This window comes from Giraffa tippelskirchi, chromosome 2 (genome assembly GCF_054371585.1).
Source record: "Giraffa tippelskirchi isolate mGirTip1 chromosome 2, T2T-mGirTip1v1.2.pri, whole genome shotgun sequence".
NCBI lineage: Eukaryota > Metazoa > Chordata > Mammalia > Artiodactyla > Giraffidae > Giraffa > Giraffa tippelskirchi.
The window spans coordinates 154,454,682-154,467,600 of NC_137276.1; the positions used below are offsets into that span (position 1 = coordinate 154,454,682).

The 12,919-nt window shown below is 47.2% G+C and overlaps 1 protein-coding gene across 5 annotated transcripts in view; it reads right to left on the reverse strand.

Moving 5' to 3' along the window:
• Positions 1 to 12,919, reverse strand: part of DGKG (diacylglycerol kinase gamma) — a 211,746-nt gene that overhangs the window by 86,981 nt on the left and 111,846 nt on the right. For all 5 annotated transcript variants that reach the window (XM_081571404.1, XM_081571402.1, XM_081571403.1 and 2 more), the window contains 3 exons: positions 11,677 to 11,766; positions 8,939 to 9,099; positions 1,504 to 1,568 (listed from right to left, as the gene is read on the reverse strand). In XM_081571404.1, coding sequence (XP_081427530.1) covers positions 1,504 to 1,568; positions 8,939 to 9,099; positions 11,677 to 11,766 — 316 coding nt within the window. The remainder of the gene's footprint in view (positions 1 to 1,503; positions 1,569 to 8,938; positions 9,100 to 11,676; positions 11,767 to 12,919) is intronic.

Genomic DNA, 12,919 nt, shown 5'->3' on the forward strand with positions numbered 1-12,919 from the left:
GAATGAATGAACAGAACCCCCATGGATTTCACAAACATTTGGCATCTTAAGAAACATGTGTGCATGAGTATGCATAATGGTATCTGTGTAAAAAGGGGACCTTAAAAGTCTGGAATGGCTGGACGAGAAGGAGTATTTTTTTAAAAGTGATTTTTTTGTGTCTGTGTATATATTAGAGGAAAAAAGACCACAAGAAAAGCATCAATTGATTTGTAAGTTTATGACTATTGTAGGAATAGGAGTTGAAAATATACATATTAATAGTATTTTGTGAGTTGACTTGGTGTGAGAGAGAAAATACATTCTAATAAGGTTAGCTCAGCTACTATTGGAAAATCCCATGGATGGAGGAGACTGGCGGGCTGTAGTCCATGGGGTCGCTAAGAGTCGGACACAACTGAGCGACTTCACTTTTCACAGCTACTATCAGATCCCACAGATCACTCTTCCTGAAGTTGAAGTGGCTTCATTATGTTCAGTTTCTGATCCCAAAAGATTTCCGTAATCTTGGTTAACCTCCCAGGCAAGGGGTCAGGGGAAAGAAGAGGAATGAAAATGATGGAGCTCTGAAGAAGTGCATGGCTTTAAATGAATGTGTGTGGGTAACACTGGACTTCTGCTTGGTGGGCTAAATAAAGTTTCTTAGACTCAATCTGAGCCCAAATCAATACCCACTCTCCTCCCCACCTGCTTGAGGGTGGGGTGGGATCCAGTGGTCATCCTGATAAGGTCCGAGCATAAGAAAAGAGAAAGGATGCAAATTAACCACCAAGAAGAGAAAAAGAAGGGAGAAAGGTAATTGAACCATTCTAGGGGTAGTTCTATGGACCCGCCTGCAGAATGGTTTGACTCTGCAAATGATCTGGTTTCCTTTTTTTCTATTCCATTTTTGGACCAAGCTTCCGGCCTTCATTAAGGTGTGCGGTGTGCGGGCTGAGGCTGGGCTCCGGTGGGCTCCCCGCCTCAGCAGGGCCGCTCTCTGCTGCCCTCTGCCGGCAGGGGAGGGGGAAGCGCCGCCATCTCGGCCCCTCGGCCACGGTCAGAGCTGCCACCAGCTCCCCTTTGTGAGGAAGGGAAGCCGAGGCCTCTGCCCTCTGCCTGTCCCTCCCCCGGGGAATCGAGCGGCTCAGGATGGAGGCGCTGTACGTTTTGAGAAAGCGACCGTGCCCCAAGAGGGGGAATCCAAGTTAGCCAAGCTCAGACCCCCACTCCCCAAGGCGGGCGCACCACACCCTCCCTCCTGGCCCCAGGCCCTCCCATTGCACCATCACCGGCAGGGGACAGGCTCCCAGACCGTGGCGGGTTTCTGACATTGTTTTTTTCTTGGAAATGGAAGCCCTCCTTCCAGCAACGTGGCAGGAAAGCCCTGGGCCCGTGGAGCTGAGAACATTTCGGACGGAGAGCGCAGGTGGAGGCCTGGGACGTGCGGCCGCGTGGGTGGGGCGGGCGGGCAGGCGGGCAGTGCAGTCCCGGCTACCAGCTGCCCCCACAGGGCCCGCTTACCTGCTGTTGAACTTTTCAGGGTGTTTCTCTCTCATCACGTGGAACCTGTGTGCAATGGAAGCATCCTGAAAGGGAAAGAACAGAAAGCAGATCCCTGGTTAGTGGTCCTGACCCTGTGCAATGTGGAAGGAAAGGAAGGGACACACGCTTTCACTGAACTTCCCAGATGTCAGGGGGAGACCAGGGAGGCCCCCACAGAGGCTGGACACCAGGTCCAAGGTTAGCGACGAGGGCCCTCATGCTGTTAGAGCTGATGCCAGACGACTCCTCCTAATGTTCACTCTCTACCCTTTCTAGTTCAGGGTGAGTTGAGGGGATGATGCTGCCCTTTGCGGGAGAGGCTTGCCCTTTGGGGAGAGGGAGTGTGTCTGAGTCTGTGAGCAGTGAGAATGCAGAAGCTCATATGGGGCTGAATGTGTTTGGAAATGCCTCACCCTATTCACTCTTTAAAGAAATACTTTGTATTCTGGAATATTTTAAGACTCATAAGTAGTTGCAAAAATAGTACAGAGAGTGCCTGTGGCCCTTTCACCCAGCTCCCCTCAATGATAACATCTTATGTAACTATAGTACATGGTCGAAACCAGAAAACTGATGCTGGTAGAGGCTGTTATATATTAACTCTTAGTCATCCATATCAGTAGACAGAATTGGTAGCATTGGATAATAGGCTTAGCAGATAATTAAAAATATATTTAGACTTCTGGCTTTTGCCTCTTGATCACTCCATGGAAATGACTCTCCCCAAGGTCAGTAAGAGTCTCATTACCACATTCTGTGGATACTTTGCTATCCTACTATTAGCACATTCCTTTGCTCTACTTTGGCCACCTGCTTCTCTGTTAGGATAGCTCTCAAGTCACCATGCTTCCGGGCTCTCCATGCTCAGCCTTGAATCCATTCTGCAGCCTACATTCCCTGCCATAGGCTATATCCAGGTCTCTTAGTTGTTACTAGCATGTAGCTGCTGCTGTCTCTACAATGTATCGCTGGAGAAGGAACCCTGAACTTCAGACCTAAAACTGAACTCATCTTTCCTCCTCAGATTTGGTCCTCTGCCCTTGTTACTGGTCTCCTTTTCCAGCAGAAGAATGTGTAAAAGCCCCTTCACCGCTCAGGCCTCCTGCCAGCATGTCAGCTGCAGGTGGTGGGTTTTAGAAATAAACAGGCTAATTGAGCTGGGGGCAGGAGGGATGGGGGGTGGGGTTGGTGACAGAACAAGGAAGCTGATTCAGATTTGTGCAGGGAAGAGATACAGAAACTCATTTACTGGAATGTGTAACTAAAAGAAAACTTGAATTCCATACAGTGAGTTTTTAGCTATATCATTTCATTTCTTGATATGGAAATTCTACAAAATTTCTGGAAAAAAATGTTAAACATCAGGAGGTATAGTTCAATTAAGCAACTTTCTTTTTTTTGTTTTTGAGCATGTGCTGTGAGTGGTGAGTAAAATACAGGCTAAGGGTGGGGACACAAAATCCAGAAGCAAGATAGGGGCCAAAGGGGAGCTTTCGTAATATTTTTACTTGGCAGAAGAGTAAACCCAGCGAGCAGCCCCCTGTTGAAAGGCAGACGGGGCAAGTCAAGAATATGGGTTTATTTTATGGTTGGCTTAACACTCTCTGCTGAAACAATGTCTTGAGAATTTAACATTTAAACTCCAGTTACTGATTTGTTATTTATTTAAGATACATCAGGAGTTGAAGTTGAAGCACCCCTGTGGACAATGGGAGGGAAGGGGGAACTTCCAAGGAGGGTGGTGGGGGGACTGGTCTCTGTCCCCTTGGTGGATCCAGCCTGCACAGCTTCTCCAGGCAGGAGTGTTTCCTGCCCTCCGAGTGTGCCCACCTCCCTCCTAAGCAAGTTTTGTGAGCTTGCTGAATAAGATTCATGTGACATCTGTCAAATGCTTCTCTAGAATTCAAGAAACATTCCGTCTACTTGTGTTCCTTTGAAGCACTGATTTTCTTCTGTCAGGGGGAAAAAAAAACCCAGAAGAAGAAAAAGAAAGAAAAGAAAAAAGCAATCTCATGTTGCCTGGCACGATTTGTACTTCACTCTCCCCCACCCCCGATGCTGCTGTGACTGGCTCTGGCCTTTTTAATTCCCTAGGATATGTGCATAGGTCCCTACCCTCTGGGTCATTCCCATTATCCTTTTTTTTTTTTTTTTTCCATAACTAGGTTTCGCAAAGGTTCTTTTTACAAAGACCAGGCTTTACAATATTACTAGTTAAGCGTGTGGTTCTGAATTTGACAGTGTAACCCCGTGATAAATGCACAAAGTGGTAAGAGGGAGTTGAGCAGGTCCACCGTTGTTCAGGTTTGGAAAGGCAATGCTGGTAAAGACTCTAACCGTGTTTCTCTACCTGGGGATTAAGAAGAGAGGCAAGATTCATCTCCACCCTCTGCTGGGCTTCTCTGTGCCAGGCATTAAGCTGGCTGTACTTACATTCAGAGATGAGTTCATTTAAATTTTAGAAACCAGTGCTATAGTGGTTCCAAACCTTTCCTGTAATAATTGCAGCAAAATGAGTCTTCTGTTTGGAAGGTGGGGGTGGAGGTGGGAATTGCACATCCATGGACATGCTGCACACTCATTTCTGATGGCCTCATTCTCTGGGGTCCTTTCTATGAAGTGTGGGGTAAAAAGGAGATAAAAAGCAGTATGGACACATGTCTACTCTTTCCTGAACTAAAAGTCCCAAGTGCAGAGTTGGACAAAAGAGTTTTGTGCCCCTTCCACATATAAGTGGTAATCGTTTGGACTCTGAGCTATTTGGATGTCTAGGCCAGTCCTGTCCAATAGAAATAAATTAAAAGAATTTTAGTAACCACATTAAAAAAGTGAAAAGGAACAAATGGAGTTAATTTTAATAATAATATTTCAAGGAATATTATCGCTACAATATTAGTTAATATAAAAATTGAGATATTGAAAATTCTTTCATACTACATTTTTGAAATTTGGTATGCATTTTACATCTCAACTTAGAGTAGCCCCATGTCAAGTATACAATAGCCACATGTGGCTAATGGCTACCATATTGGACAATGTAGGTCTAAGTCACTTTGGCAACTTACGGAGATTAAAAAAAACAGAAAGGAGACAATAAGACAGATTATTTGGTATTTGGATTGTTCTGAAGAATTATGGCTGATTGGGGAATGACAAAGAGTATAGACCCCTTGTCCAAGATACCTCTCAGTTAGTCGCATTGTTCCTGTAACTTCTTGACTCTCATAGGTGACAGATAAGAACCTGTGGCTGAAGGAAGTGAAAAGTTTGCAGGGAAATGATGACTTTCTGATAAATTCCCTAATGGGTTTGCCATTGTGGAAACTTAGCTGGTGAAGTCTAGTAAGTACAGAATGTGAGGTGAAAAATGGTGCATGAGTTGGCGTGATGGCTGTGGCCCGTCCTTGGCCCCTGGGTTCCCCTCGCATCAGAAATAGATTTCATTGACTCAAGGGATTAGCTGTTCACCCATCCTGTTAAGGCTCAGTGAAAGCAGAGCCTTTGCAGTGTTCAGAATTACACATAACCCAGGAATGATTTTTCAGTTCCAAACTTCCTGTCATTGATACCTGTCCATCCTGACATGTCTGCAAATCCAAAAATAAAAAGCAAGGATGAAGAGGCCAGAGAAGTCAGAGGAAGTAGTGCCCTGAATGCCTGGGTTGAAAAATCTCCTGCCAATGGATGTTATCAGATGGAGGGAGTGAGAAGGTCAAGGATTTCAGCACTTCACTGGTGGGGAGCTGGGGAGTCTGTGGTGGATGGGAATGTAGAGGCAACGAGGCCCACATCCCTCTCTACATAGGCCAGGAGACTCTGCCCTTGCTACCCTTCCATCTGTGAAGTGGGTTCTGTTGGCACCAACGGGAGTGTGTGAACTCATCAGAGTGAATTCCCTACCACCCAGGGATAGCTCAGAGGGGATCATTATCACCACCCTTATAAATGCAGAGCAGCGGACATTTGATATCAGTAAGATATTCCAGGTCCTTCAAAAGAGGCGAAGACTTTGCAGCGCTCTCTTTGCCAAAGGAGTCTAACTCTAATCGTCTTAAGGAAGTAAAGCCGGGGGGTTGGTTTACATACTGTTTCTCCTCTTATAGTTTGGGAAGTCAAATAGGGAGCAAGAGCTTCTGCAAATGTCAGCCCCAGATTCTCTTAGGGTTACATGTTGGCTACTTGTTTTCTCAAGAATTTCCCTTTCCAGCTTTTTAAAGAGTGAGCACACAAACCCTGCAAGCATTTTATTGAGAGAAGGCTAAGGTTACACCAGTGAGAGAAAAACAATCCTGCTTCTTCACTGATTTGCAATAAAATATTAAACATGGACAAGCTAAAGGTATATGAAAAAAACCACGAGGAAGATTTTGTGAAGTTCTTCTTAACTTGAAAGATGAGCGGATTGGATTACTGTAGGTCAGCCTGGGGTAAATAAATATCTTGACAGCTGAGGGAAATGGAGAATCTACTCCTATGCTTTTCCTTGGGGGGCAGTTAGTTTGTATTTGTCCTTTTTTCCCTCCCTCCTGCCCATCCCCCCACTCACTTCCTTCGTATTTGTAAGAATATATTAAAACCACACTCAGTCTTGGCTCGTGGGATTAGGGCTTGGATCTAGCTGAGGGAAAGTTGTCTCTTCCTTTTTGGCATGATTGTCCATTTGGGCAGCAGTACTAAGCGAATGTCACTTTTTTGCATATGGCACTTTGTAGAGATAGACAGGGAGGCCTTGGGAATACTGTTATTTCTGGCAGCCAGAGCTGGGTGTGATAAGAGAAGACCTGAGGTTGAGGACTCTGAAGGCAGCCAAGGGCATAACCTGCCCTCTAGAAGCTCGCAGGCAGATCATCCAGTCCTGCGACTTGGCTCTCACTTCTGGCCCATGGCATACACGTGCTGGTTTCCCCTCCTTTCTGCCTTTCCTCTCCTTTATCTACTTCAGATCTGATTTCTGTTCTGTGAAGAACCACTTCCTTTGACCATCCTTCTCTGTTCTAACGGGTTGTCTTCACTCACTGAGGACTTGATTGGGACTGTCTGTATCAGAATTATCTAAGGGGCTTATTAAAGGTGCACATTTCCAGACTTGCCCAGACCAACTGAATCAGAATATGAATCAGGATCTGTCATGTGGGTGGCATCTGCATTTCTGACCAAGGGTACATGTAGGGTATGGGTGAGCCATCACATAGTAAATTCTGAGGATGCCCCTCTAATGCTGCTGCATTTGGCAGCATGGAGATGACAGCCTGTGCAGGATCTGCCTGGCTCAGGGTCCACAGCAAGGTGGGCTATGGACACTAGGGATTCCTGGCTCCACCACTCACCAGCTTGGGCGGGTCACTGTCTTTCTAAGCTACAGTTCCTTCTTGCAAAATGCAAAAGGGCAAAGGCTATACCCTCCAAAAGGGACACTGTGCCTGGTGTGCATTAGGTACTCAATACATGTCAGCAAGTTATTCTCTGGTTACTACAGGAAAAAGGACATGTGTTTCGGTCATACTGTAATGGAGGGAAGCTGCATGCTCCAGAATCCCCCTGGCCTCCAACACCAGACCTGTCAGCCAAGTCTCATTTGCAGGAGCTGAAGGCTGCATGTTCCTCTCGCATGATGTGGAGCCTGAGCAGGTGGCTCCAGAGGAGGAGCTTTTGAGTCAAAAAGAGAATGGAGGCGTCTCCTCTGCCTACAACACAGGAGGATGAGCTCGTAGGTCTTAGGCAAAGATATCTCCCCACACTGAGGAGGGTGCAGGGGAGCTGAGGCGATCAGCCAGATCAGGGCAGCAGAGACCCCGAATATATTTCTCGCCAGCACCTCTATCCTTTCAGAGCCCACTCACAGGTCGAGCAATGCCTGTCTCTTTTGTTTTAGTTAACAGAAAAAGAGTTGGGGACTGGGAGTCAGAAAATGAAAGCAAATCCCTTAATCTGATCCTCTATTTCCTCACTCACCAAATGGAGGGAATACTGCCCTCCAGTGTAATCATAAGAACCAAGAAAATATCTGTAAATATGGTAAATTTTCAATCCCATAAATATAAGGGATTATTATTCTTCCTTTTTGCTTCCATGGCTCTTTTAGTTTTCTTATTAAGAAAACAAAAAAACTCTTTCCTTAACCTTGTTCTTCCCTCAAACTACCTATCATTTCTCCTTTTCTCTCCTTTTTTCAAAAACCACCAACATTTGCAAAAGAGGCAGAGGTGATGATTGAGAGGGTCACACAGTCTTGGTCTGGAGGGATTCATGTACACATAAAACTGGGCAGCATAGTTCCCAAGACAGCAGAGAGAAGGACCTGGTTTCAGAATGAGGCACAGTGTGTGTGCCCTAGTTCCAACACTTCCATGTTCCGTGTCCTTAAGTCTCCTCTGTAACATGCAGATGGTGGGGATGATAATACCTGCAGGATTGCTGTGAGAACTAGAATAAAGTCTAGCACAGTGGAGAACACACAGTAGGTGCTCAATAAATGCTAATGTCTACGTTTCACCTTCCTCCTAATCCCCAGATCTATTTATGGAAAAGATTGACACCTTTTCCCCTCAGTCATGTCTCCAGCAACTTGGGAAGCAATGTCCAACCTATGCACTTTGGACCAGAAGTTGAGTTCAGCAAAACAAACTAACTTAGCTATGCTATATGTGATGGGAGCTGGGGGAGAAAGAGGAATGTGCTGCTGTCCTTATACTGTGTGTGTGTTTGTATGTACGTGTGTATGTACATGTATATGTATGTATTTATGCATGTGTGTGTGTGTGTGTGTGTGTGTGTGTGTGTGTTGCAGGGGGTCTGAGTCAGGCACATGGAAACAAATCCTTTAGTCTAAGGCAGAGGTGACAACAGAGGTCTATGGGAGCTTAGCGGGAACACAGAGCTCAGCCTAAGGGATCAGTGAGGAGGAGGTGCCCCAGAGGCTTAGGTGCACTTGGAGTGTGGGGAGTGGGCTTGGGAAGAGGAGAAAAGACAGGAGAGAGAGAATTCTGAGAACTAATCCAGGGAGCCAGCTTGAGACCACAACGTCTTCCCTGGAGCGTCAGCATTTCCAACTCTGGAAGCTCACCTGAGAATCTCCTCCTGACCTCATCCTTGGTTATTTTTTGGTGTTGCTTTTCCTTAACTATTTCAAGTTATCCAAAGAGTAATAGGTCTTTTGAAAAATGTGCTGTTTTTTTCTTGTGTTAGGTAAAATGATAGGGGCAGGAACTTCCTGCATAAACAAGGACAGGACTGGGTGCAGTAAGGATGTCCACATCCAGGCTGGATGCGAGGATACCTGGACCCAAGTTGCGGCAGGGGGAAGCTGGGACAAGTAAAGAGTAGGGACCCAGAGTGGACAGTGAAAGATTAGAATCCTTCCTGCCCACCTGGGCACTTCTCTCCCATACAGAAAAGCCATTCCTGGCCAACTCACCACGCCGATGGAGAAATAGTTGTTCATGATGTTGTACGGGACCTGGTCTCCATTTTCCACCTCCTCTCTGGGGATAACTTCCAGATGCCAGCGGTCCAGCATCACCAAGGGGCTCTGCTCGATGTCCTTCAGGATTTTTGTCAGGCTGCCCCCTTCATAACCTGTGGAGTGCAGCACTGCATTTGCCCCCAGAGCAGAAAGGCTTGGTTGCTGCTCATGCAGCTATCAGGGTGGGGCACCCCTTGGGCACCCCCAGTGTGTCCAGGCCAGAGTCACTCAGGTTCCCTGGGCCACAGAGAAGAGAGGACAATCTGGAGTAACTAGAAAGAAGCCAGGGTGATCTGGAAGCCAGAGTAGCAGGGGTGGGACTGGGTGCTGGCCAAAGATGGGTAGGCCTGTATAGCTGAAGCAAGCCCTGGGCAATCAGTGCACTGGATGGTTAGGAAGCTGCACATGGGAGAACTAAGGATCTGTTCCAGGACTGTGTCATGATGCAGATGGACAGTGCCGTAGGCAGAATTTTAGGATGGTCTCCACGTTTCTTGCCCTTAAGGGATATATACCCAGCAACCCCCAGGACCTGTGGATAAGATGGGCTAGTCAGTTGTGATTTGGTATATTATATGGCACAACTGACTTCAAGAAAGCAAAATTATCCTAAGTGGATCTGACCTAATCAGGTGAGTCTTTAGAAAGACTGGGCTTTTCCTTAAGAAATTGGTCCGAAGCTTGAGAGGGATTGGAACTGAGGGATAGTCTCTTTTGCCAGCTTTGAAGATGGAGGGATCCATCACGCAAGGAATGAGGAAGGCCTCTAGGATATGAGTGATCCCAGCTGACCACCAGCAAAGAGACAGAGACCTCAGATCTACAAAGAATGGAATTCAGCCAACAACCTGAACGAGTTTTAGAGGGAAATTCTTCCCTTAGAGTCTTCAGAGAGGAGCACAACCTGTTCAGTGCCCTGATTCTATCCTGTGAGGCCTAGTCACATTGTTCTAGGATTTTTTTTCTTAAAGCATTTATTTGGGTGCACTGGGTCTTCATTGCAGTACGTGGGATCTTGTTCCCTGACCAGGGATTGATACCAAGCCCTCCACATTGGGAGTGCAGAGTCTTAGCCGCTGGACCACACACTGTTCTGGGACCTCTGACCTACAGGAGCTGATACAAGGATGTTTTAAGCCTCTATGTTTATAATCATTAGTTGTTACATAGTTTGTGGTTGTTTAGTGGCTAAGTCATGTCTGACGCTTTGCAACCTCATGGACTGTAGCCCTCCAGGCTCCTCTGTCCATGGGATTTCCCAAGCAAGAATACTGGAGTGGGTTGCCATCTCCTTCTCCAGGGGATCTTCCCCACTCAGGAACTGAACCTTCCTCTCTTGTGTCTCCTGCATTGGCATGCAGATTCTTGACCACTGAGCCACCAGGGAAGCCCTTGTTTGCACATAGTAGCAATGGAAAACTAATGTAGCAAGTGAACTCTAAGTAAGAAGTTAGTGGGACAGACAGTCTTTTCTTTCAAATAACACTTATATGTTTCTGCTTACCTCTGGGACAAGCTTGAAGAGTATTTTCAAGCTGTCAGGGGTCTGGTAAGCACCTGAGGGGATGATGCATCACAAGACAGCAATGAAAGTAACAGGTAGCTGAGGGCCTTAATGCTAACTGGGAGCACAGAGCTGCGGGAAATTTGTGCCTCACTCTACTGCCTAGATGCCCAGAGTGTGAGGCCACAGTCTGCTTGTCCCTCTTGAGTAGAGGGTCCTTCCCAAGCCCAGTGTGTGGCTGAGGACCCTGGCAGCTCTTCCCATGCCTGCCAGCTTCCTTCTGGGGCTAGCTCCTGCTTGCTCTGCCCCTGCCCTCCAAGCAGGCACACTGACCGCTACCAGCCTGGTCTTGGATCACTTCCAGAATTGATCAGCCATCTGGAGTCTCATCCCAATTCTGCCTGCCAGCCTGATCCATCTGCTCCAAGTGCTGCCCTCAACCTCTCCATTCTCTGGTGCGTGCTCAGCTCCGTGCGGGCTGTTGCAGTTTGCAGAGTTCTCCTTAGCTCCTTCCCTTGCCCTATAAGCTGGTTACTACTCTGAGGTCCCTCTTAGGGGAATTTCAGAATGAGGGGCCCTGGCCCTGGGATGATCTGAAATGCCCCTGGTAACCAGTTAATTGGACTTTTCAGTCTGCATTCAGTAATTTGGAGAGGGGGAATTACAGGCAGAAAAATTCCTAAGTGAGTTCTGACTGGGATGAATCCTGGAGAGGAGACAAAGGAGTTGACTTGTTCTGCAGAAGGAGACGGAGCTTCCCCAGTGGCTCAGTGGTAAAGAATCTGCCTGCAATGAAGGAGCCCTGGGTCAGGGAGATCCCCTGGAGAAGGGCATGGCAACCCACTCCAGTATTCTTGCCTGGAGAATCCCATGGACAGAGGAGCCTGGCGGGCTACAGTTTGTGGGGTCGCACAGAGTTGGCCCTGACTGAAGTGACTTAGCACACAGCACGCACATAGGGGGAGACAGATTCAAAGTCGAGAGTTTCAGGCTGATAGTAAATCTCGTGAAGGGCAGACATGGGCCTCGACATCAGGGAAAAGGCATGGATTAGAGATGACCCCAGAGCTGAGTACTCCTCCATGGAATGTAATCCTTAAGAGGGGAGCTCAGCCTAGCTCTGCAGAGCCTCCCTGTAGACTGGGGTGCTTGTCCCTAGGATAGTTCCCCTCCCATGCAGACTCACCTCCTCCCCAGCGGAGACAGCGGGCCAGGTCATTTCCTGTTCCAAGAGGCAGGACAGCCACAGGTGGATGCTTTGCAAAGTTGGCCTTATCTGCAACCCATGAAGAGGAAGAGAGAACCATATACCACGTGATTACAGAAGGTTTAAGTTGTCCAGTTATCCCTTATCTAATGCTCGAAAGCCTCCATGGCATTCTTTGTTTGAATACTTCTCCTGTTGGGGAACTCACTACTTCCTAAAGCCATCTCTTCCATTTGCAGTGAGCTAACCACTGCAAAGGAGCCTTCATATTGAGGTAAATCTGTCTTCCAGTACCTTGCACTTGGTTCATCCTTATTTCATCCTAATTCTTTCCAAAGGGTGACAGCGGTACACCTCAAAAACATTGGTTTGCATAGTTTTAATGTTTAATGATAACAAGCATTTACCCCACTTATCCCTTAGACAGACCCTGCACGATATTATCATTCACATGGATGAAGAAATGGAGGTTCATGGAGGGAATGTCATTCTAGAGCCAGCATCCAAACCCAGATCTCTGCACCTCCAAGTCCATACTCCTCCTTTCTTCAGAGCCTAAGCAGCTGCATAAAGAGTAAAACAGGTGGGTCTAAGACATCAGAAACGGAAGATACCTCACCTCAAGTCATTCAGGTTCAAAAGCTTAAAAATAACATTGTGTCTAACAAGCCAAACCCTGAGATGTTATCTGGCACCTAGGGAACAGTTTGCCACTTCCACCACCTCCCAGACTTGCAAACACATAGAGTCCTGATCCTATCTCCCATGATGTTTGTGATGGAGCATCAGGCCAAACCATTAGAGAAAGCAGAGCATAACGTGTATGTTTTCATGTGGCTGCATATCTATAGCAGCATGTTGACTGAGCTGGGAGAGCTGAAGGAGGCCAGACACCCACTGGGCTCCAGGGGATATCACTTATATAAAGCTCAGAGCACCTGATGCCAGGGAAGGATGTGGGTGATATGAGTGGGGAGCACCGCTGGGGATTGAGCGGGAGGGCAATGCAAGAATCATCATCCTGCATGAGGTTCATGCCAGGGCTGCCCCAACAGAACAGGTGACCCCCCGCCCCCGCAGGTTGTCACACTCATGCCAGAAATGGCTGAGGCAAGACTCAGAGCTGAGGTTACCGCCAGGAGGGTTGAGATGGAGTAAGCTGGTGGACTCTCTCATTTTCCCAGAACAATGCATTTATGCCTCTGGCCTTTGCTGGCGCTCT